This window comes from Ctenopharyngodon idella, chromosome 13 (genome assembly GCF_019924925.1).
Source record: "Ctenopharyngodon idella isolate HZGC_01 chromosome 13, HZGC01, whole genome shotgun sequence".
In the NCBI taxonomy this organism is placed as follows: domain Eukaryota; kingdom Metazoa; phylum Chordata; class Actinopteri; order Cypriniformes; family Xenocyprididae; genus Ctenopharyngodon; species Ctenopharyngodon idella.
Window position 1 is genome coordinate 26,424,422 of NC_067232.1, and position 27,181 is coordinate 26,451,602.

At 36.6% G+C, this 27,181-nt stretch overlaps 1 protein-coding gene across 1 annotated transcript; it reads left to right on the forward strand.

Annotated features, from left to right (window-relative positions):
- The first annotated feature begins 1,186 nt into the window (after positions 1–1,186).
- On the forward strand, positions 1,187–27,033 carry mypn (myopalladin). Its single transcript, XM_051918013.1, is given in 22 exon segments — positions 1,187–1,495; positions 5,034–5,786; positions 5,788–5,949; positions 11,503–11,678; positions 11,780–11,825; positions 12,625–13,009; positions 13,457–13,531; positions 14,013–14,154; positions 14,318–14,341; positions 14,439–14,555; positions 14,665–15,406; positions 15,495–16,889; positions 18,141–18,282; positions 18,889–18,966; positions 20,056–20,277; positions 20,971–21,120; positions 21,211–21,287; positions 21,383–21,509; positions 21,745–21,952; positions 23,876–24,041; positions 24,326–24,459; positions 26,039–27,033. Coding segments are annotated over 21 exon segments (5,496 nt in total). The 5' UTR covers positions 1,187–1,495; positions 5,034–5,037; the 3' UTR covers positions 26,218–27,033.
- The last annotated feature ends 148 nt before the right edge of the window (positions 27,034–27,181 follow it).

Here is a 27,181-nt window from a genome sequence, read left to right on the forward strand (position 1 = left end):
ATCATAATTGTCCTCAGAACTGGCCGAGAAAAGAAGAAGAGTGGCCAAAAATAAATAAATATATAGCTGCGAGCAGCAATTATTGGAGTTCAAGCACTTTAAGGCCTTTCAGAACATGCGTAAAAAGGTATTATGTTTTATTTAGCAAGCATATAACCACTCAGATCATAGATCCAACACAGGCAATTTACCATAGGAAATATATAGTTTTTAAAGCTTTTTAACAGTTATCGAGGTTGAGCCAAAAACCTAGGACTAGTTCGCCAAAGTTGGTTTTTGAAATAATCTCCAATATTTAACGAACGATTCGATGGACAGCGGCGGTCCTAGAGGCAAAGTTGCTCAGAATGAGGAGTTCTACCATGTGGTACGAATGTCGTGTATACACGCGCATTTGAAAAATGTGAAGGCACCCCCTGGTGGCCGATTTCTTGCGAATTTCTAACAGGCCTCTAGGGCCGTGAGTCAAACAGGCACAGTGAGTTTTGTTCCGATCGGCCTCTGTTAATCTTGTGTGATAACTGCTCAAACTTCATTGGCCGATGGCGGACATGTTTTTAGAAATACATCGATGTCCTCATAGACGATCATGGCACCTTAGACAAAGACACTGCATGCCAATTTTCAAGTCAATCGGACAAACGGTGAATTAGTTATAGCCGTTTTCATGTTTTTTCATGTTATAGCGCCACCAAGTGGGCAGTCGCAATGTCCTTTTTCATGTGACCATAGAATGAGCTCTTACATAGGTGTGCCAAGTTTGCTGAAAATATCTCATTCCGTTCACGAGTTATAGCCATTTTAGTGGCTCTGCCCACTTCAAACGTTTTGGCGGCCCTTAGGGGCCGTGAATCGAAAATTCAACATTTTTTTGATAACTATTGACAAGCAGACTCCAGAGAATCTCGCTGCACTGGTTTGGTTCCGATTGCGATTTCGTACTTTTGTCCGCTGTAGCGCCCCCGTCAGGCCGATTGGGGTGAGCCTTGGTGACGCTGTAGATCCTGCTGATCCTTGGAAAATTTAACAATTACAATTTCAGCGTGACGCACTTGAACCCCTAATGAATGTTCAAAATCATCTGTGCTTGCATGCAAACTTAAAACTCTCCTTTTTGCCCTATTATTTCTAGTTAACGCCCATAATGCACTGCTCCTGTGCCCTCCAGAATGTCGTAGGTGCTCCACCAAGATTCTCACCGTCCAATGAGGAGGGCTCATTCCCTGGCACACGCTTCAAATCCCTCCACCTCCCTTCAAATAACCTGCCACCGACACGCTGACGAATGTTTCTGCTTTATGGTGACAGGTTGCTCAGGCAGGCCATTGCTGTGCCGCTGCTGCTGCTGTAAACTCAAGGTTAACTTTGCTCAAGACTAGGAAAACGCTCTGGCAGCTGCGCTCAGGCCGTCTGGAAAGCTGGAATTTAAGTGGATTGTAAGCAGGTGCAGTAGATCTACTCATTGTGGAGCAGAACGTTCACACTGAAGTCAAAGGTAAAGCACCTTGTTATCTGATGACCTACACGTCTCACTGCATTGCCTTGATTTCATTTAATGCATGCCAGTACATTTTAAAGGCACACTCTTAAATTTGTTTGCATCCAGCTGTGTATATAAGTTTGTTCAGGCACAGTCAGTTTCTATTTTAGATTGGTGTGCCATAATGTTCCTTCCTAGTAAATCATGTACACAAGAAATATACATGGAATATTTAGTGGATCATTCTGCTTTTGGAAATGACCAATATGATGTTTGGATTTATAGTGTTGTATTTTGTTCATGTAAAGTGAGCCCTTACTATAATTAGCTATGACGGGGGGGCTGGAGTGTGTTTGCCCTGGATTAATGCACACAACAGCTGCCCGGACAGGTCTGTTGGAAGGGCATCGCTGCTTCTGTTAATTGCTCTGATTTGAGTGTCAGTACCATCTGCAGGCATATCCCGTTTCTGGATTCAATAACAACAGGAGGCCAATGGTGAAAGCCTTTCTCAAAGTTTGCTAGGAAGATCAAAATGTTTTGGGTCATAATTAGATGTCTTTAATTATATGTACTTGCATTCGTGTTGTATTTCTATTGCAAAACACTTGTGCTTCTGTTGAGGTGGGATACAGATAAGGTTAGGACAGGGAAGGGTATTTATTTAAGGTATTAATTATTGGTGTAAGGGTATTAAGGGTATTAATTATTGGTGTAATCACACAAATCAATTAGAGATGTTATTACATGCAGGTATTTTTTAAATACACATATGATGTAAAATCATTGCATTAAATGATTAGTTACATAAAAGATAAAGACACTTAATATAAAGTGGGACCGTGTTTTGATATTGGACTTTTGGACTGTTTTTGTGACATAAAAACTTCAAAAACATCCAACCTAGATGAAAATCCAACTTTGGAATATGTTATGCATGCATACTAATTCCTATGGTCATAGAAAACCTGGAAATATCAGGACATTTTATAGCTGTCATTTTCAGGCCTGGTGAAAACATGGAAATGAATGAAATCTTGAAGTGAATATGATTTTTTCTTGTTGTGCTCTGCACTAAAATTCTTTGTGATTGCGGTCTTGTTAGAAATGATTTTTAAAAATCCATATCCAGTTATCAAAAATAACTGGAGAAGTCATGGATATACTTTGATCTGATATTCAGGACTTTTCAGGATATTTAACAATTGATCTCATGTTTTAAGAGGAATTCTGATTGTAGTGGCAGAAAAATCTCCAAAACATCCAAACCAAATGCTTCAAATTCAGCTGCGTTTTCATAGTTTTAATAATTGGCTTTTATTCTCTGGAAATATGAAGTGTGTTGGAATGTTTAAGTTGAAAATATTATGCATGAAGGGTTCACATGGTAACAGAATACCTGGAAATATCAGAAAAATGTTATAATAGTCATTTTTTTAGGCTTGGAGAAGACATGGAAATTCATACAAACTTATAGTAATTAAGAATTTTTCTAGTTTTGCTCATATATATATAGAAACACACACACTTTAAATTATTGCATTAAACTGAATTAATTTCTGCAAGTAGGCATGATATTTATTCAGATATGTAAGACTAACTTATTGAAAGCTACTCTTTTAGATGGTTATAAATTACACTATCACAGTCAGTTAGCAGAAAGCATTAAAAAATTACATGCTTCCCTTTAAGCACCTTTGCCAAATGTGCAAAAATTGGGTAACACTTTATTTCGGTGGTCCACTTCAGACATTCAGCTATCTATAAGTACACTGTAAATACACTGAATAAGTTGGTGAAACTCAAAAAATGTGAGGCAATCAGGTGCCTCAAATTTTTTAAGTTAAGAAATTCAAAGTTTAAGTAAGCAGAACTGGTCGAATTTTATTGTGTACTCATATATTTTAATTTTTCTTAACTTGAAATATTTGAGTATACCAATTTGTACATTTAACTTAAAATTATCATGTAACCTCAATGTAAACATTTGATTAGTGTAAACTTAGAGTACTATAACAAGCTAATTCAGGAAAGGCTAACTTGCTAATTTGCTCATGTTAGCAATAGCATGGTATAGTACCTGCTGAATGAGTACAGCAATATAAAGCATTTAACATACTTGCTCTCAAACTAAGCTGCATGCACCACTTGTCACTATGATGGTAACTCTCACGTTAATAGAAACTCTATAAAAACATTATATAACACTTGATTTTAGCATTTACTCTCCCTTTCAAGTGCAATGGGCAAAGCATGCTGGGAAATGGAAATCCCAGCCCAGTTTCAGTCAAACTTAAGTTTGTCTAAATTAAAAGAATTAATTTCATAAAACTCAAAACTATGAAACTGTTCAGTTTACTTAAAATATCAGTTCTGTGAACTTGAAAGAAAAAGAAAGTGCTAAATACTCATAAATGTTAATTTGACTGAACTAATTTGTGTAATTTAAGTTTGTCCTACTCAAACTAATTAATTATTTTGAGCGTTGGGGTTTACAGTGTAACTCCATGTCAACTAGCAGTCATTAGAGTATTAGTAGACTGTCTGCTTAATATCTGCTAACTCTTTATTTTGATGCTTCACCAACAGACATTCTGCTGACTACAAGTAACTTTGCATCTACACTGTAAAACCGAACAGTGAAATTCATTAAATTAAATGAGTTAGTTTCACTCAAATAATAATGGAAGTTCAATGTACTTAATAGAAAAAAGTTGCGCAAACTCAAAATTTGATTGTAGTAAGCTGAACTTAATATGATTGAGTTGCAGCAGATTTCTAATTCCCAGCATGCTTTGCGTCAGACTGTATAAGGAAAATAAATGTTGTAAGTAAGTGTTATTTTGTGTGATTTTATACAAGATTAACATAGGGAAACATAAGTTATTGTTTAATATTGGGTTATATTGGGATTTACAGGGGCTTCTGTTATGTTAGTTTTGTAGGGTTACCATTGTGGTGAAGAGCAGAGCCTGTGATTAGTAGGGGTGCAAAGGGGTGGAAAATTTCCGAAAACTTTCCACCCCTTTGCATCCCTAGTGATTAGGTTGAGGATGGGCTGAAAAACTTTTAAGACTGCATATACTGTATGTTGTTTGATTATATACATGCAAGTATATAATGATAGTCTCTTTGATAGTTATAATAGCATGTGTTATCTAACATGTAACCAAGATCTGAATGTGATGTTTATGTAAATGAACTGTATGTAATTAACATTATGATGAGTTGGGCGAGGCTGAGAACTGTGGGAGCAAAAGGAATGCCGGTGACGTGATTGTTAATGAGAGACACCTGTGCATAACCCAGGCCTTGCTCCGCTTCCGCGGCTCTCGGCCCCACCCCACTTTGTCACAAAAATTTTAAGTTTACTTAAATGTTTTGAGTATTCTGAACTTATTGAGTTTCACAGTGTAACAGTCTACTAATACTCTGAAGAGAGTTAGTTGACATTACTTATAGATTGCTGAATGTCTCTAAAGTGGACCACCGAAATAAAGTGTAGCCAAAAAATGTCCCTTAATGTCCCTAATCTTTGTCATTTTGTTTCCAGCATCATGCAGGAGAACAACATGGATCAGCCCACGTCCTTATCGCAGCTTTTACGGGAGAGTTACCTGGCTGAAGCCAGAGCCCACCACAGACACGGCGAACCCAGCTGTATCGACACCCCTCGACGTCTGGTGTACGGGACGCTCAAAGAGAGAGCAGATGATTCCGGTGGGAAAGTGGAAGCTCAGTTTCCGGACTTGTCTGCCTTCCTGAGCCAAGAAGAACTGGACAAGAGTGTCGATCTGGCCTGCAAAGCAATCAGCAATGATCCCCGAGAACGTGAGGAGAGATGCCCACAAATGAGCCATTACAATGTTCCTTCCAACAAACCCACTCCAGAAATGGAGGTCGTGTCGGAGAGACAATCAATCCAGCCCTCAATCCAAGAAAACACGATAAGGAACGTCAGAAGTACCAGGGAACCTGCGGCAGATTTCAAAAGACCCCAAAGAAACGCTCCTTATGGCTTGGAGACGCAATCCAAGAAGGAGTTCCTCAATAAGGCTGCTGACTTCATAGAGGAGCTTTCGTCTCTGTTTAAGTCCAACAGTTCTAAGCGAATTCGCCCTCGTACTTGCAAATCGCACCGGAGCCGATACCAGAACAAAGCCCAACTTGATGGCACTTCGTACTCCATTAATGCAGAAGATAGAGAAAGGCCGATTCTACTTAACCAAGAAATGGAGGAGCCAATGGAGATCAATCCAGTCACGGAGGAGCTGTATGATGCAGAGGATCCCCAGGAACCGGAGCCACCGTGCTGAAATAGAGTGTGAAGCACCGGCTCTGATAGAACCGGAGGAACCCGTGTGTGAACCTCCACACTTTATACAGAAACTCAAAAGCAGGGAAGTTCCTGAGGGAAGTAAAGTCCAGTTGGATTGTATCGTCAGAGGGCTGCCTGCTCCTGAAGTTCGGTGAGTTTCTCTTTTATTGATGTAAATATAGTAATTAGTGATGTTTTCTAAGTCAAGCATTACTATTACTATTGCTCAGACAGAAAGCAGTCACATAGCAACTGCATACACTCTATATAGAACCTTAAAGGGTTCTGTCAGGCACTTCATATATCGAACCTTTTAGGGGTTCCAATCATGGGATCATTTTTAGGGCGCGATTTTAGGACCCTATTGGAATTGCTAGGTTATTGTTTCTTCTCCGAATTGAATCACATTTTTGAGAGCCTATATATGCTCAAAAACTCATGAAACTTTGCACATGCGTCAGAAGTGGCGAAAATTTTCGTATGACATGGGTTTCAGAATTAGGTGTGGCAAAATGGCTCGGTAGCGCCACCTACAAAATTTCACCGAAGCACCCCTCGTGCTACATTTCACGTACAAGTATGAAATTCAGTACACACATGTAACAGCCCAATGAAGATCAGATCAAGGTCATATTTGGTCAGTCTAATCTAAAGGCCTTTGCAATGTTAAATTCCGAAGATCTAGAGTTTTCGCTGAAGGGCGTGTCCATGGTGGCCTGACAAAGTCTGATGTTTCGCCATTAAACAGGAAGTTGTTGTAACTCTGGCATACAATGTCCGATCTTCCCCAAACTTCACATGTGTGATTAGAATCCTGGCCTGAAGACATCTACATGCCAATATTCAGTTAGTCATAGCACCACCTGCTGGAAGCAGGAAGTGTGGCACATCAAAATGACTTTGCTATTTTTATCCTCTATTTACCCACTTAAATGCATGTCGCCCACTATTCACTGTTTTCCTAAGGCCACCGGTTGGCGGTGGCCCCAGGTACGAGGGCCCTTTCAACAGCTGCTTGCAGCTTTGATATGGATTTAGTTTTACTTAATGAATTTTGTTTTAATTCATTTTTAATTTAAGTTAAATTTTATGAATTAAGCAGCTTATAAACATTTTATCAATAGAAAAAATTTAAATAACCTTTTAAACATGAAAGTCTTATGCAGTTCTAGTATCATAATTAAGTATTAAGTATCAAGTATCATAGAGTTCTATATAGAACCTCATTAAACCTTTTTTCTAAGAGTGTAGCAACGTGCTAAAAGCAGTCAGTAAACCTTAAAGGGGACATATCATGAAAATCTGGCTTTTTCTGTGTTTAAGTGATATAATCTGGTCCCCGGTGCATCTGCCAACCCAGAAAACATGAAATGAACAACCCAGTAAATTTGTTTTGGCAAGCCTTTCTCTGCAAACATGTGAAAAAAACGACCCGCAACGCTGGATTTGCACAAAAGATTAACATGACGGCACATGCTAGTCGATGAGTTGAATCAACTCCACAGCAACTACATAAATTTATCCACTAACCGTTCAGAAGCGTCCAGTTTCATTCTAAAAGTTGTAACTTCTTCCTGAGTCTCTCCATCAGTGTCGACTCCGGTTTGAACAATGTAAGGCTGAACACCGTTACTGACAATCCTCATTTTGGCTGCGTGAGATTCTCCAGCTTTGTTGTTGGGCAACCGAAGCGCGAGCTGTTAAAGCTCCGCCCTCTTCTGGAAAGGGGGCCAGGAGCAGCAGCTAATTTGCATTTAAAGGGACACACACAAAAACGGCACGTTTTTGCTCACAGCCCAAATAGAGGCAAATTTGACAATTCTGAGCACACCAGAGACTTGTATTACATCTTGTGAAAAGGGGCATAATAGGTCCCCTTTAATTGCAATTATAATGTAATGTATAATGTAAATGTAAATATATATATATATATATATGCTAAAGGGAATTGCATTATGAAAAATCTAGTTTATCACACATATAGCACAAAGAGGTCTTCTGAAAGCTGACCATATAACATGCAGTCTGAGCTCAGCCTTTCTAATTTTGCCACAGTGGAAATATGATGCTATGAGAATGCAGGCAAAATTAATGTCCTACATCTTCAGTACAGCACAGTTAGCCAATGAGTACAAGAGTAAACAAATTACTAAATGGGTACATCAGTGCAGATATGATAGATTTTTGCAGCAGTGTTTACTTGGGTACAATGACTCAATTTCTGTTCCATAATTAAAATAAACCACACAAAATGAGCGCCACTTCCTTACAAAATAACCAACTTATACCACAGTAGTACGTTATCAATGCAGTGTTATATTAGTATTATTTATATATACTATATACTATATTATAGTATTTATTAATATTTTGAATTTTTTTTTTTATATTTTCAGTTTTCAAACATTTAATATACATATATATTTTTAGTTTTACCTTTTGCATCTAATACTCTTACTATATTTCAGCTTTATTTCAATTAAAGAAAACGATTTTTAGTATTTTTAGTTTTAGTAAATTAGAATATTGTTTGATATAGACAGTAAGTATAAGTTTAATGATTTCTTTACTCTTTTATAGTGAGTGTGTTTTGCATGAAACATGTTTATGTCTACAAAAAGCTGCAGAGGAAGAGAAATCAAAGACGTTTAACAGTACCTTCGGACTTGAGCCTGGATGAGTTTTAAAGGCTGATTATCTTTCAGTCTCTCATAACTTGTAAAGCCTTAAAGCACTGTATGACTCAGATTGTGGAAATGTGCTGCTCCAGCCATGATATTCAGCTTGTGTTCTCTGGAAACTGAACATCTCTCATAATACTCATGGTTTAGTGTTACAGTGTGATAGGTGGTGTTGTTATAGTGTAAAAGATTGGGAAATTTTAGCTACAACTAGACTTAATAATATGTAATGTACATATTCTCTGTTCAGTTATGATTTAAAACTTACTAAAATAAGTCTGGATGAACTTATTGATCTTTTGCATATAATAACTTAATAGAAATTGATCATGAATTTAATGTTTTTGCATTTAATAACTTATTATAAATTGATCATACATATAACTTTTTTTGTAATAAATGAATTAATATAAATTTATCACGCTTTTTACGTTTTTTTGCATTTAATAATTTAAATTGATCATGTGTTTTAACGTTTTTGCATTTAAAATTTAAATTTATCACGCATGTAACTTTTTTGCATTTAATGACTTTATATTTATTGATTATACATTTAGCATTTTTGCTTTTAATAACTAAATATAAGTTGATCATATATATCTTTTTGTATTAAATTAATTAATATAAATTGATCATGCCTGTAACTTTTTTTGCATTTAATAACTTCATATAAATTCATCATGCATTTAATATTTTTACATTTAATAACTTAACATAAATTGATCATACAGTTAATGTTTTTACATTTAATAACTTAACATAAATTGATCATACAGTTAATATTTTTTCATTTAATAACTTTATATAAATTGATCATGCATTTAATGTTTTTCTGCATTTAATATCTTAATATAAATTGATCATGCATTTTCTGTTCTTGTGAAAGCTGAAAGATATAGGCCTACAGTCTGTTCTCATAGCAGTAGCTTGACAAAACCTCCAAGTTCAAGCTATTTAGACGTCTGTTAAACACCTTGTTGTTATGATCTGTTTTACTATAATAAATAATATAATAATTAATTAATCAAGGGATTTCTATTGTTTATGAAGTTCTTTTCTATACATGATTACATTGCTATGATGTTGGTTATCAGTTTGTCATTGATGAAACCTTAGTGTAACATTACTCAACGCAAGCTTCCCACACTGACAGGTCAAGGAAACCCGTGCTTTTCTGAGTGCGTCTGTGTGACAGGTGAAGCGTTTCGACAGCTGCTCTCAGTCGCGTTACACACGTTCAGCTGACTGAGAGACTGTGATGTCAGAATCATTAGATCATCTCTATACTCTTGTGAGAATCCAGTGATCCAAAGTAACTTGAATTTTCAAAATGATTCAAAGAGTTATTTTATTTGAGAATGTTCTTCTGACCACCTGTACAGTCACATTACATCTTCATTTTACTTAACCTTTCTTTGTTTCCAAAGTTCTAAGTATGTAAAAAAAAAATCCCATGATGTTGTAGCATGCCTAAAAATGTCAAGTGTTTCTCTGTCAGAGATAAATGTGTGCTAAATGGCTGACAGATCTATTAGTGTTTGTTGTGTTGGTGATTGAATGAGAGGCCGTTCTATGTTTAGCTCTGTATGTTCATGTGTGTCGCTCAGGGATGCTGCTGTCCAGCTTTATCAGGGGTTCCTGCGCCGTGGGGCGAGTCGAGAGGGAAAATAGACCGAACAGGTGCAGATCTAGTGCTGGATGTCTCTCCCCCGCAGCTCACGCTTTCAAAGTAGAGTCTTACTCACTAGAAATGACCCTCATTGGCTCATGGATCCAACCCAATACATTTCAGCCATGTCTCGCCCTTGGAATGAACCACAACTTGTCGCTTCAGAATCGCTTTAAAATTAAGGGAGGAAATTTTAAGAAATCGGAAGGGGATGAAGTAAAATAATTGTTGTACAGTCACTCTAGGTAAGGCTGTAGGAAAGTTATATTTTTTTTGGATCCAATAATGTTCTTTTAACCCTTTGATTTGTTACTGAATAAATGCTGTTGTACTTTGTCTTGTGTTATAGTGTGGATCTTATTTTGCTGATGTGTTTGATAAGGAGGACTGATTTTGGATTATTTGTGACGAGACTGAATTGATTTTGACTTCAGCTTCACCTCAACAGCTTGATATCTAATAGTTGTAAGACAATTAACTGATTTTTGCATTAAATGACTAAAAAAGGGCAATAAATCCAATGGAAATTCTGATTTTATTGTATTTGGTGAAATAAAAATGTGTCTGGTGTCATTAATCCATTTAGTCATTAAAAATGACAAGTTCAAAGAAAATAGCTTTTGCTTTTAACTAGTTTTTGAAAGGGTATCTTCCCTTAAAAAGGAAATGTACTATTTATTTTGACATTAATAGAGGTATTTATTTGACCTACATATTGATATGTTTTTGACCATTTAATCTATTTATCATATTCAGCATTAAGCATTTTAACTGTACATTAAATTTGTTTGGATATTGTGATAGTGATAGACTGAAAGAAATCTCAAAAAGTCAGCTATTTTAAAATATTTTATGCATCAGGTAACAACTGTGTCTGCTTGGACGATTAACAAAAGTGCTAGTTCCCCTTTGTGTCATTTTGCAAAATCCATCAACAATCTTGTTAAGAGGCTAGATATTCCCTGTTTTCTCATTTTTGGTTTACATGATGCATGTTTTGGCTATCGAACACCCTGCATCGACCAATGAAAATCTCATATATTGTTGAATAAAGGCTTTGTTTTATAAGGCTTGTATTAATGGCCTGCAGGACAGTGTTCAAATGCATTCATTTAGTGTCACTAGCACACTCAAAATATTGAAGTAGTGAGTGAAATATGCATTTGAACATGTTAAAAATGGTTGAAAATGAGCTGGGCTGAATCATTTGTCTTCGTTTTAGTCTGTTAAAGGTCAGAATACTACATAGTTTTTTACAACTGAGGTCATATGAAAGCAAATGTTTAATACATCAAGTTTTAGATGTTCATTAAAGTTCCTGTCCAGAACGTAATGTTCTGATTCTGTTTCCCAGGTGGTTTTGTGAGGGTAAAGAGTTGGAAAACAGTCCTGATATTCAGATCATCACCAACGGTGAGCGACACTCTCTGATCATAGCAGAGGCTTTTGAAGAAGATACAGGCAGATACTCGTGCTTTGCCTCCAACTTTTATGGCACAGACTCCACCTCAGCAGAAATCTACATTGAGGGTAAGTAGATTAATTATTGAGCATTTAATATGAATCATTAATGACTAAACGATTGCAGCGGCAGTCCAAAATCAAGTTTGCATCATTTCATTTTCTAATAGGAGCGTCTTCATCGGATTCTGACGGAGAACAACATTTTCAAGCACAGTGAGTTTCTAGATTTTCCAATGTTGAATCATGTTTTAAGAATTACATGCACATATAGACCTTCTGTAGCACCGCCCCTTTTCGGTGTTCTGTCTTCCGGTTTGTATTTCCACAGCATGAAGGTAAGATCTTACAGTTTTATGAATGAACCGCTTGTTTTAAAATCTTCCCGGTCTTCTTGACATTTGTTATGACATGCGCTTTAAACATTTACAATGCTCATGATAACATTTGTTAAAGTCCCCCTGTAGCCAATAATTTTATCCCTTAAAACTCATCTTTGATCACCAAAATGACACGTTTTTTCATGTGAAAAAATTTCTTCATGCCTTAAAATAGCTTGAATGTAACTCTACACACTTTCCTCATTTAGTATACGCAGATCAATGAATATGTAAATTAGCCCCGCCCCCACTCGCTCACTCCAGCTCAGAGATCCACTCGGTCAACTTACTGAGGTAAACGCTGCACAATGGTATCGCTCTTTACAACGTCGGGCACATGACGGTAATTAATATGATTAGCCTTTTGCTTGACTAAGCAAAACATTAAAAACTTTTCATCACTGGGAGTCTTTAACTCTACAATAAGTAAAGCCACTTCACCAGCGAATTACTCTTCAACAGCGATGTCATAGAAATATACAGAGCTACTGCAAAAACTGAAGTTCAAACACTAAATTCTAAAGATGGCTGCATGCTTGTTTCTCTGGCGCATAAGGTCTATATATAGACCCATTGTAGTACCTTCATGGACCCCAAGGGACCAGGTTAAAACACATGAACATACTTTTTTTCAGACTTCATAAAAGATCTCCTCAGCCCAAGCCTGCTGAGGTCTCGGTAGAATCCAACACATCTGCTGAAGACGCCATACCAACTGTAACAACCACCTGCGCTGAGCCACCAGCACCTTCAGACGCAGAAGCAGTGCTGCTGACCGCTGACCCTCCCTCTGAGCAAGAAGATACAGAACTTCTGAGTACCAAGGTCATCAGCTCGGAAATACCTGTACTTGAACCAACCGTTCCTGCACTAGAACAAACCATACCTGTACCACCAACGCCAATATCTGAGATTGAACCCACTCCACCTTCTCCACCCCTCACCATAGCACCATCACCACTTCCATCAAGCCAAAGTATTTCCGATATACTGTTAACATCTCAACAGAGCATTCCTGAGGTACGAAAAACACACCAAATCTACAGTTTTGATTATACCCAAATAAATAGGGGTTAAACGGATCATAGTTGATCCGTGATCCATACGTCCCCATGGCTCGTCATGCACGTGTTTTGCCGATTATTTGCTAAATTTCACCATCAATTCGGTACTCGCACGCTGTTATCTGTGCGCACAGCTGCACACACCTGAAGCGCACGCATTTCAGCGAATTAATTCCTCTTGTGCTTGAGCAGACACATACACACAAAATTATGTCAAAATACCAGGCTTGGCAAGTATTGTTGTAAACACAGTCTAAGCACAGTTTTTTTTTGTGCTGAACTGTAAAGAAATTATCCAATTGGTGAATCAAAAACCGTAATATGATCCGAACTGTGAGTTTTGTGATCTGTTTAACCACTACCATGCATGGGTTTCTCTTACGTTATACGTTTTCTTTTTCAGAATCTGAATGGCAGCAGTACTTATTTTCAAGACTTTGATGTAAGGCCCATAATGGCAGCTCCTGTTTTTACAAAGGTAGAGCAAACAAAACTCGTATTTCGAAAAATCATTGAGAGTCAGTTTTCAGAATGATGCTTGAGTGCAAAGGCTTTTACATGTTGTACATGTGGGCAATGAAATATAAAAAATGTTTGAAAGAATATGTATTGTATTCATATTTTAACAGGTTTTAACATTTTGCTTGCATGCCTGTCGAAAATCCAAGGAGTCAAAACCTTATTATGCAATCAGACTTGGGATTTTTGCCTGGCAGACAATAAAACTCAATTTCTAGAAATATCATAGAGACTTGGTGGTGACCTTGTTTGACTAGCAACCACCTAGCAATGCCCTTGTAACCCTAATTAAATTGCATAGCAGCACCCTGGGGCAGTAATCCACAAATACTCATAGCAGTCATGGTGGTAGTTTTGCATGAGCAAACACCTCTGACATTATCTTCAGAATATATAATATATTCCGGTCTCATTGAACACCATTGTCTCTTTTGGTGCAGAACCTTCAGGATGTCCTGGCTCTGGAGAGTCAGCTGGTAGTGCTGGAGTGCCGAGTAAAAGGCAGTCCCTCCCCCAAAGTGGACTGGTACAGGGAGGGTACACTTATTGAAGACTCTCCAGACTTCAGGATCCTCCAGAAGAGTATGTCTAATTTTAGTATGCATACATTAAGATATGTGGTTGGACCTATCCTTGAAAAGTCTGTTTCAAACTGTAACTTGTAAAAGAAAAGCTTTCAATGCATGAATTGTTCTACTTAGAATTGGCTTCTGATAATCCACACATTCTGCTTTTTTCATCCCAGAACCAAGATCTATGGCTGAATCTGGTAGGTGGATTTGATTACCCTTGCTTTGTCAAGTTAATTATTTCAAGACACTAACCACCTAACAGTCTACCATTTCTCTGTTTGGTGTGGACTTCAGAGGAGATATGTACGTTGGTTATTGCGGAGGTCTTTCCAGAGGATTCTGGAACATTTACTTGCACAGCCAGCAATAAATATGGCACAGTTTCCAGTATCGGAGTGTTGAGAGTGAAAGGTAAATTTGTGTGGAATTGATAATTGAGTCAGTTTTTGCATTTCAAAATGTTTCATAATTTATACACCTCAAGTCTAATTCTGAAACATATTTTCGTCTGCATCACTAGGACACAATAATAACAACACCAACCCCAAAACTACAAGCACTTTAACTATGGAATCCTCCCCACCAAAGGTTCCAGCAATAGACCTGATATCAACAACTTTGAAGCGTAAGCCAGATGTTCCTCTGGTAAACAACAAGCTTCACTCAAGTATGATTTGTCTTGACCCTTTGAGCTCTGGCTATAAGCAGTTAGACCCTCTGGACTCTGGAACGCTTCGTTCAGACTCCCTAAATCCTAGTATGTTTCGCCATGACCTTAGCACTAGCCTACCTAGTCTAAACCCTCTCAGCATTGGAAAACACAGCTCAGATACTTTCAGGAGTAGTTTACCTCAGCTAGACCCACTCAGCTTCAATGCATCTTCACTGAACTCTGATTCGAACCATAAGTCTCTCGGCTCTAGCACTACACACTTCGATTCAGGAGGGTCTGGTTGTAAGCCTTCCACAGAAGTGACCCAAAGTTCAGCCAATGGATTAGCCTCCGCCATCACAGATGCCTGGGTTGAACCATCAGTAAACTCCAGTAACCATCAAGAGCAATCACCTGTTAAACCCCTACCGGATCCCCCAACTTCTTGCCTCAAGACAAGACCCGAGGGTGTGTTAGGGAATCACAATGATCCCCGCTCTAGTTCTCGAGTGGGTCTCCGCGTAACCTTTAAACTCCCTGAGGATGAAGAAGAAGAAGAGAAAGAAATGTCATCCAAAGAACCACCACCGGTGTTGGCTAAACCAAAATTGTAAGTACCAACTTCAGAATGTTGCAAGACAACTTGAGAGTAAAAAAGACCTTCTGAACTGTTTTCTCCTTCTTTCATCTTATCTTAGAGACCCAGTGCAGCTTCAGATCCTCCACAACCAGGTGCTTTTGGAACAGCAGCAGGAGAACGTCTCCCCAAGCCAAGAGTTTCCACATTTAGACGGGACAAGTTATGAGCCACCGCCTGTAACTCCAACTCACCCTGCTGCAAATTCAGTGCCATCACCACTCCGACCACCTCTCGTAATTAACTCTAATCCAATTCCACAGCAAATCCCTGCATCCATCCCTGCAGCACCTACTCTCACATTAAAATCTGCTCCTGTATCCCAATTGAGCATGCCTTTAACCAATTCCATGCCCTTGCCCCAACTTACTCCATCAGCCCCAACCTTACACAACCCCACTCCAACACCTCAACAAAATCTAGTTCCTACTACTTTGTTGAATACTGTTCCAACAAGTATGGTTCCTTCTACCCTAATACCCCAAACAATTGTGGTGCACAATGTGGGGCCTATCTCACCCAATGCGGCTCCTATGCCAAGTGTGATCCCAATAACTCAACCTGCAGGAGCTATGCCTATGCCTCAATCAAATGTGGGACACTCTACACTTTTTCCTCAACTTATCATGGTTCCATCCACCCAACCAAACCCTAACCACATGGCCAGTATGCCACCCATTACTCCTTCCAGTCATATATCACAAATAAACATGAATCCAACCTTGCAGATGAACTCTGTTCCCATTAGTGACATGAGTGTTGCCAAAACACAAGCATTGATGACACCTGATGCAGCAGCGGTGAACAACACTACACCAAAATTAAACACCACTTCAATTACTCATCCCAGCATGGCTCCACAAGACACACGTTCTCAAAGTGTGTCCTATCCACCCACGAGTATCATCACCTCACCGCATCTGGTGAGAAATCCACCTGCGCCCATCCCGAGTCCTATGTCTCCACCTCCGATGAACAACACACAGCCTCCACTTCCCGGGATTATCCCGATCTCTGCCCAGAGCTTCAGCTACACCAGGCCAAAGGAGTTCATCACAGCCCAGACGCTCTCTCCTATCAGGAGTCCTTCTCCAACTGAGTCTCCTGTTCCAATGCTCCACGATATAGCCGCACAGATATTCCCGAAGTCAACACGGGAGCTCACGTCACCAGTCAACCAGTTTGCTCCGTCCCCAAGAAAGTTTCCAACAAGAGTTCTGGAGTGTCAAAGCAGCCCACCATATGTGTCCTCACCACCTCTTGTGCCTCCTGGGCTGGTGAATTCAGTGTTTTCTTTTAGACCTCAGTCACCACCACAAGCTTCTTCACCAACGTCTAGCAGCTCTACCCCCAGCCCCATCCAAAATCCAGTGGCCTTCCTTAGTTCTGTCCTTCCTTCACTGCCAACATCTCCTCCGACCAATGCCATGGGGCTGCCTAAGAGGGCCCCACCTGTGTAAGCAAACACAAACACAACATTTCATCATTATATCATAATAAGGTTTAAAGGTCACACTTTCTCTTAGGCCCTGTTTACACCTGGTATTAAGATGAGTTTTATCGATAGGATCACAAGTGGACGACGCTAAATACAGGTGTAAACAGGGTCTAAAACGTTTTGAGCTTGTCCACTTTAGACCACATCCAGAGGTATTCAAAAACGCTTATACAACTTTCGTAGTGTAGGTCGAATGTGTTCGAACAGCCACAAAAGACCGCCTACTGACTTGATGCGTAATCATTATGGGAAGTGCGCTAGCCAGACAGGATTTAAACTTTGTTGGCTGAAGACCCAAGTTTGGTTTGAAGATGAAAAACGTACCAAGCACAATGTTTACTCACCATTCCTGATTTCTAACACACACCCTTCAACTTGGTCTTGTGGCTATTAGAGCAGAAACGAAATCTGATGCTCTCCTGTCATCTCCGGTCGCGTTCATATATAAATTGCGCAAGCTTTTTTTGTCTATTAGATCAAAAGATTTGAAAAAAAAGCACACTTATCCGCCCATAGATCCTCCCCTCGAAGAAATCAGGACAGAAGTGGTTAAAAGTGGACAAAAAAGATGGATTAAAACCACCAGGTGTAAACGGGTGTGTCTCGCTTGTCTACTTGTGATCCTATTGACCAAAATGCATATTAATACCAGGTGGAAACAGGGCCTGAGATACCACTCCAGTTGGCTGTTAAGTGTTGTGACTAGATCAGTAAGTCAGTTAGTCAGTGAATCAAGAAACAGATATGTGTAATTTGTGTACAAAAGAACTGATTCATTGAAAAGATTTGACTCAGAAGAATCATTTGTTCAACTGTTTCTCCAATGAACTTTCATAAAGGTGCCAAGAAGAGCTAGGGTGGACATCAAAACTACTTTTATGATTGTTTTATGTCATTTTTGAGCTTGACAAGTCCCCAGTACTCTTTCATTTTCATCATTTTGAAAAAAGAGGCCACTGAATCCACAATAATCTTTAGAAACTCACGTTATTGTGTTTCATTGAAGAGAGACAGTCAATGAGGAGTTCAGTTTTTGGGTGAACTGTTCCTTTAATGTGATTTACCCAAGTAAGATCAACATGCTTCTTAGTCATTGAACAACATTCCAGTCAGCCAATGAGATTTAAGGGTTATAGTGAAACGTTTTTGGGGTTTGCTGAATCTTCTTGTGTTTCTTACCTCTGTCTCATTGTGTTTCTCCATGTTCAGGCCTCAAAGTTCACTGAAGAAGAATCAAAGAGTTTCCAGACTCCTGTCCGATGACGACATCCGCGAAAGCAGGGAAACACTCTTACAAGATATTGAGAAGAAGTTGCGATTTAAAGATGAACCACTTCGTTTTGGACAACAGGTATGAAGTGTCATAAATATTACAAAGATGTAAAGGTTCTTTGTTTGACTAGTGTATAGTACAAATAGTAGGCTATGCATTTGCAGGGTTGACAGACATAATTTGATTATATACAATTGCTCATCTGCTTTAGGTCACTAAAGCAAGTTATAGATTGAGTTTCTTTAGGTGACACACAATTACTGAGGATTTAATTTTGGTTTGTTATAGTGTTTGTGTGGGCTTATACAAAACTGATTGATGGAGATGGAGAAGGAATATGGAAGAGAAATATCCCCCTTGATAACATGGCGTATATGTACTATTTTCAAAGTACCAGAGTTAGATGAATCTCTACTCTCAAATAAATCTCTGCTATATATATATACATGCATGCGTGCATACGTACATACCTACATACATATATAGTGGCTATGCATCAGCGAGGACCTTCCCATTTAAGAATCACCCGTTTCACATTTCATGTGTCAAATATGCGTCCGCATCATGCACCATATTAACAGTTTCTTGTCAGAGTAACACTATAACATCATTTATCACACATTTGTCTTGATGTGTGACTAGTGTCTGTGTTTACATCATCGTCATTCATCCTGTCCTCCATAGAAGCCAAGTTATGTGGGGGAAGTGAGCCGATCGCTCGGACCAAACATTCCCACTGCAACAGTCATTAACTATGACGAGGTACAAGGAATCTTCTCCTTTGCAAGCAGTGCATTGTTCTGTAGTGCATTTTGATAAACATATAAGAATCAATTTGAAATAAAACAAGAAACAGGATCTTTCTGAGCTAATATAAAGTGGTAGATTTTTCCACTAATGGAGTTGCATGGATAATAACTCTCTTTATATAGGGAGATGCGGCACGTTTCATCAGTTATGTTACGTTATATAAACAGAATGTTTAAAGGCCATGCAAACTTTAACATTAAAACCTGAAGTCAGACTCATTTAATAAATATTAAAAATATAGCAGTGTCATTGAAATGAATCGTAACTAATACTCTAACTAGAATTCTATCACAAAAGATTATGCATGAGCAACTTTAAAAACTACATGTTACGTACTAACTAAATGAGAACATTAATATCAGTGTTCAATGGATATCTCAAACTGAAGCAATAATGACATGAGCATGACTGTCATCTACAGTATAGGTTGTTGTTTTTCATCACGAACACAGTTCAGTGTCTATGTGAATGCAAACAGTGTCTGTGAGTAAACATGAGTGGTGGGCATGAGAGACTAGACAGAGATAGGAATGAACAGGGCTGTTCTGTATTATAAATAGAGGTGACTGCATTCAGAGATGTTGGCGGTCGGCCAGCTTTTACAGAGACAGACCAGTTGGTCAGGCCTTTTGATATACTTTTTAAAATGGGAAGGAATCATATCATGCTTTCTTAGTAACCAACTTTGGAAATGTTTTTTGCATCGAAAACAGTCGTAATTTATTTTTATATGACCGTTTTTACCCTCTCTTTAACCCCCAGAACATGACGTTTTGATATATAATGTTACGTTATTATTGTAATCGGTTCACAATACTGTAAAATGTGTCACTGATCTGATCTGACCACTGATTAGTATTGTCATTTATCAGATATATCTTGGTTTGTATGCTTCTTTATTGTTATTTTTAGACACAACTGTGATCTTTTTCATTATTTAATTAAGCATCTGTACTGAAAACGTTAACATTCAGTTAGCTACTGTAGATAGTGATTCCACAGATAAGATAATAAGTTCATTCGTAATTATGTGTTTTGTAGGAATACAAGGTGTCGAGCTTTGAGCAGCGGCTAATGAGTGAGATTGAGTTTCGTTTGGAAAGAACTCCAGTCGAAGAGTCGGATGATGAAGTTCAGCATGATGAAATTCCCACTGGAAAATGTATCGCGCCCATTTTCGACAAGAAACTGAAGCACTTCAGGGCTGTGGAAGGGATTCCCGTCACATTTACCTGTAAAGTTGTTGGAATACCAGTTCCTAAGGTGAGTGTTTGACAGACGGAGGGATTCTCTGATGTTATTGTAACGCAGGCACAGAAAATAACTGATTTGTGTACACTTACCATTAAGAAAGTTTGGGGTTAGTAAGATTTTTTTTTTTATGTTTTTAATTTCTGCTCACCAAATTTATTTGATCAAAACTACAGTAAAAAAATTTTAAATATTTTTACAATTTAAAATAACTGTTTTCTATGTGAATATATTGCAAAATGTAATTTATTCCTGTGATCAAATCTGAATTTTCAGCATCATTGCTCCAGTCTTCAGTGTCACATGATCCTTCAGAAATCATTCTAATATGCTGATTTGATGCTCAAGAAACATTTCTGATTATTATCAATGTTGAAAAGTCGTACTGTTGTCATATTTTTGTGGAAAATTTTTTTTTCAGGAATCTTTGTTGAACAGAAAATTCAAAAGAACTGTTTATTTGAGATAGAAATATTTTATAATACTATAAATGTCTTTACTGTCATTTTTTTATGAATTTAATATGTTCTTGCTGAATAAAACTTACTATATATATATATATATATATAATATAACATAATAAATTAAAATATTGTAAATTTCAGAATATTACAATCTTTAAGCAGAACAGAAACATAAATACATGTTTCAGTTCTGTCTCCAAACTGCATCCTTATGGACTTTTATTTTGTACTCTTCACACAGGTTTACTGGTTTAAGGATGGAAAGCAGATTTTGAAGAAAAATGAGCACTATAGGAAAATCAGAGAGGGTGATGGGACGTGTTCTTTACACATAGAAGCCGCTACAAATGACGATGACGGCAATTATACAGTCATGGCAGCAAATCCACAGGTAACGGCAGCAAATATTTCAGAGACAACCATCAGAAATTACTATGAATTATAGTTTTAATGAAAGCCAAGCCTCTTTTCATGTCCACAGGGTAGAATAAGTTGCTCTGGCCATTTGATTGTCCAAACGGGTCCCGTGCGAAACCGGCCCATGGTTCACTCTCAGAGGTGAGTTGCATCAATGCTCAGCTTTCATTAAGTTCTTATCCAGTTGCAATGGCTGACAAAGAGACACGTCAGTCATCACTCAACATTTTTCACAGAGTCAGAGCACGTGTACAGGAAGTGGAGGGAGAACCGACTCAAGAGCGCTTCTTCTGTCCGCACTTCTTGCAGGCTCCAGGAGACATGTTGGCCCATGAGGGCCGGCTCTGTCGGTTAGACTGCAAGGTACTGTGAGATATTTCGGCAGATTAAACCTACAGTGATCACACAACATATCTGAGCACTTAAAATATCATTGCATTTGCACATGGTTTGTCTTAAAGCATGTTAAAAACACCACATAGACATATAAACAACATTAAAAACACCACAGGGGGACTTTAAAACCATTTAAACTTCTTTTTGTCTAATTTTTCTTAATTCAGTTATTCATGCTGTGAAATCTTCTTCTCTGCTGTAGGTGAGCGGATTACCCCATCCTGAAATCATGTGGCTTCTGAACGGGAAGCCCATTTATCCAGACATAACTCATCGAATGCTTGTGAGAGAAAATGGGATCCATTCTCTGGTTATTGATCCTCTGACTCAAGCTGACGATGGGACGTACACCTGCATCGCCTCAAATAAAGCTGGACAGAGTTCATTCTGCCTCGAGCTCAAAGTCGTGGGTGAGAGACAGATCATTTCTGAGGCTCTTTTTAACATTAAAGTACTATTGAAGCTCATTTCTGCCATATGAGATAAAAATCATCCTTTGGTAAATCATAATTGTGACAAAAAGTCAACATTATAAGATAAAAGTCATAATTATGACATTAAAAAGTTTAAATTATGGCATACTAAGTCAATTGTGAGAGTAAAAAAAATCATAACTATGAGATAAAAAGTTGAAATCGACATCAAAAATTATGACAAGTCAAAATTGACAAAAATTGTTGATCATTAAGTCATGTCAGTTTTCACTATCTCATAATTATGACTTAGTTGTCATAATAGTGACTTTTATCTCAATTTTGACTATCATAATTGACTTGTCATAATTTTGACTGTCATATTCATAATGACTTTATCTCATAATGTCTTAGTGTCATAATTGACTTTTTATCTCAATTTTGACTGTCAATTTCGTCATAATTTTGTATGCCATGACTTTTTATCTCATGATGAGTTGGTCATAATTGACTTTTTATCTCAATTTTGACACTTTGACACTCATAAAATATGTCATAATTTTGACTTTCAACATAATTTTATACTCATAATGACTTTTATCTCATAATGAGTTAGTGTCATAATTGACTTTTTATCTCAATTTTGACTTTTTGTCAATTTTAAGACAAATGACTTGTCATAATTTCAACTGTCATAATTGACTTTTATCTCAATTTTGACTTTGTCAATTTTGACTCATAATTGACTTGTCATAATTTTGTGTCATGACTTTTTATCTCATAATGAGTTAGTGTCATAATTGACTTTTTATCTCAATTTCGACTTTTTGTCAATTTTGTCATAATTTCATCCGTCATGACTTTTCATCTCATAATGAATAGGTCATAATTGAATTTTTATCTCAATTTTGACTTTTTGTCAATTTTGACTCATAATTGACTTAATGTCATAATTTTGTCGGTCATTACTTTTTATCTCACAATAAGTTAGTGTCATAATTGTCTTTTTATCTCAATTTCAACTTTTTGTCAATTTTGACACTCATAAATGACTTGTCATAATTTCGACTGTCAAAATTGACTTTTAATGAGTTAATCATAATTGACATTTTATCTCAATTTCGACTTTGTCAATTTTGTCATTTCATCTGTCATGACTTTTTATCTCATAGTGAGTTGGTCACAATTGACTTTTTATCTCAATTTCGACTTTTTGTCAATTTTGACACTCATAAATGACGTCAATTTCGACTGTCATAATTAACTTTTTATCTCAATTTCGACTTTTTGTCAATTTTGCCATCATTTTGTCTGTCATGACTTTTTATCTCATAATTTACTCTCATAATTATGAATTAGCTGTCATAATAGTGACTTTTTTCTCAATTTTGACAATTTATGTCAATTTACACTCTCATAATTGACGGTCTCATTATCAGCTGTCATAATTCTGACTTTTTTCTCATGACTTTTTGTCATAATTTCAACATTTTGTCTAATTTTTGAGTCTTTGATTTCATAAATTACATTTTTTGTCATACTTTTGACTTTTTAATCTCATAATTTCAATCTTTTTATGTCATAATTACAATTTTTTAATCTTGGAATTATGATTTACCAAAGCATGATTTTTTGTGGTAGATATGGGCTTCCATAAAGTACATCAGAAATGTTTGTGAAGATGCACAATCTCTGTTATCAGTGGTGTCTTGTAAGAGTATGATTTTTAGATGATGGCTGATTTGTTGTAGGTCCCTCATTATTGGTAAGATTGAGTTTGTTTTCATGTAGTACAGAGTCAACAAGATTGAGCATGCTTGATCTTAAAAACCTCCAGCTTAAATGCATGAAATTAGCTGACGATATATATTGTGCATCAAATATTTGATCCTCTTTTCCCTGTCAAATAAACATTTGCAGAAAAAGAGATAAAGCAGGCTCCGCATTTTGTGGAAAAGCTGCAGAACACGGGCATCGCAGAAGGCGCCCCGGTGCGTTTGGAGTGCAGGGTTGTGGGAATGCCACAGCCGCTCATTTACTGGAAGAAAGACAATGACACAATCCCTCACTCAAAGGACAGAGTTAGGTGAGTTGCTAGGTAAATATGTTCTCTTCTTTTAGTAACCACTGGAAACAACCCATCATACCAACCATATGATGACCGTTCCTGCTCCGAGACTATCAGATGAATAGTGAATAAACTATAAGAAACCAGCAAGCTGTTTTTTAGGGTTTTTCAGCAGAAGTGATATGATGATGAACAATGTGCTTTGTTCTTTTGAGAACATACATGCAGTATATAATACAGTAAATGAATAAAAAGCATATTAGTACTTTTGAAATTCACATTCTGTGTCTTTGCTATCCCAGCATGCATCAGGACACTACAGGTTACGTATGTCTACTAATTCAACCGACCAGAAAAGAAGATGCTGGCTGGTACACGGTGTCTGCGAAAAACGAGGCTGGAATCATATCATGCACAGCCAGACTAGACATTTACGGTGAGTCTTCTATTTATTTATATGTCTCAGCACTGTAAATTTGTGAAGTTAAAAAATAGTAAAGCTATAAAGTATTTAAGCTACAAATGTAACATTCTTCCTCAATGATTTAAAGCACAGAGTAAGGACATTTGCTAGCTGGTGAGAAATAAATAAATAAAAAGCAAAATTGAATTACTATAATCTAAACTATTTTTAACCATTTTTCTAATTAATTTAAGAAATTATTCTAATGGTTACTTTGAAAAACTTTTTTTATAATACTCCATATAAAACTATTTTAAACATATTTTAAGAAGATATTCTAATAATTCTAAATTAAACTACTATATTATACTCCAATATTTTTTAATTAACTTAAGAATTTATTCTAATAATTTAAAAAAAAAATTAAATTAACTACTATACTATACTCCATCTGAAACTATTTAAAATAATTTTTCTAATTGTTTAAAGAATTTATTCTATTAATTAAAATTAAATTCTCCATCTAAAACTATTTATAACAATTTTCTAATTAATTTAAGAAATTATTCTAATAATGAAAAAATAAATTAAACTACTATATTAATACTCCATCTAAAACTATTTTTAAAAATGTTCTTATTTAAGAAATTATTCTAATTAAACATTTTATTAAAATATATTAATACTCCATATAAAACTATTTTAAACATATTTTTTCCGAACTATTTTAAGAAATTATTCTAATAATGAAAAAATAAATTACACTAAAAAAATGCTGGGTTAAAAACAACCCAGCGGTTGGGTTAAATGTTTGCCCAACCTGCTGGGTAGTTTAATTTAACCCAACTATTGTTTAGAAATGACTGTATTGCTGGCTTAAAATGAACCCAAAATAGGTTGGAAATTAACATTTATTAATAAGTTTAATGAATAATAATTAAACAATAAACATTTATTAAATTGCTTATTAATAAATGTGCACCTTTTGATTATTATTGTTGCCTCTAGTAATTATGTGTCATATTTTTCATTTCCAACATATTTTGGGTTCATTTTAAGACAGCCATATAATCATTTTTAATCAATAGTTGAGTTAAATTAAACTGCCAACAAACATTTAACCCAATCGCTGGGTTTGTCCATTTTCAACCCAACTTGTGTTGTTTTTAACCCAGCATTTTTTAGAGTGTAAACTGCTATGTTAATACTCTTATGTAAACATAATTTTTCTAATTTAAGCAATTATTTGGATTATTGAAAATTAAACTACAATATTTTACTCCATCTAAAACTTCTACTTAAAAAAAATCTAATAATTATAATGCATGTTTTTAATGATTAATAGAGACTTGACTTGACACAGCATTCAATGTTTGTATTTTCATTTTTCAGTAGTGAAGTGAACTGCAAAAAGTTGATTAATAAAGGCAAAAAAAAAAAAATCCTAAAAGAAATGGTGACCAGTTACAGCACCAAAAACATACACTGTCCCTTATACAACAGAAAAGGTGTTGTTGTGTCAACTATCTGACCTCAAATAAATCATTAGGTGAGTTTCTCACAGCACTCACTGAACACAGAAGACTTTAACACATCTGTTTGTTTTGTACAGCTCAGTGGCATCAGCACGTCCCTCCACCGCTGAAGAGAACACAGATCCCTGCCAATCGCTACACTGCTCTGACCGGACAAGGACTGGATATAAAGTCAGCCTTTCCCATGAGTGACAACGGCCCCGTCATGTTCCTCGCCTCCCGATCGGGCCGAACACATGAGAGTGAGGAGCTGTAGATGCTCGCAGGTTCATGATGGTGCACACATACACTGTGTTCAGTTGTTGGTAGCTAGTTTAGCAGTCTAAACACAAACAAGCATCTGATCATTTTATCACCATATTTGGACGAACACTTTGATTTTCCTCACTGCATTTAACATTATTTGCACAAGATTTTTTTCCCCCTTTATCATGAATTTTGTGCCATTTGAGGCATTTTGTTCTGGTCAGTTTGTTGTAATCCTTTGGCTGTTCTGCCTTACATATCACATATATTATACAATTATGTAATATTGTTTTATTAGACTGTGTGTCTGTTGCATTACCAACTGTGAATGTAAAAGCTTCTGCAGGTTTCATTCAACAAAACTCTTCAACTACTGCTATTGTTTCATATTTCCATATACTAGAGCAAGCATGAGTCATATCAGCAAGATTACGGATTTAAAAATCAAACAAAACTTTGCATTTCCATCCTAAGTGAATGTCACCGACACCACAGTTCTGCTGAAATCATCACATTTATTGCAGTTTTAATAATAAAGTACTACAGAAGAATGGGGAAAAATGGTTGTACCTAAATTCTCTTGCACTGCACATGGAAGGAATGTTTATATAATATTGTTCCTGAAGAATAAATACTGCAAAATTCTCTGCAATGTGACAGAATCAGAAATATATTAGATATTATAAATTGTTGTGGAAGTTTACAAAGCCTTTAATCAAATGTATTGTTATACAATCACTAGGATAAATAAATGCAAATACCTGATTTGTGAACATGTACAATAGTTGTTTTTCTTGAAAAATAAAGTTATATTTATTCAAACACAGACAGTGTTTTGTATTATTTGTGTACTGAGAATCTTAAATATGCAATTCAATGTTGCGTATTGATACCATGAACTCAAAAGTACTCAATAATACCATGAACTTGAATAATACAAAAATGATATCAATATTATTGGCTACATTTATTGC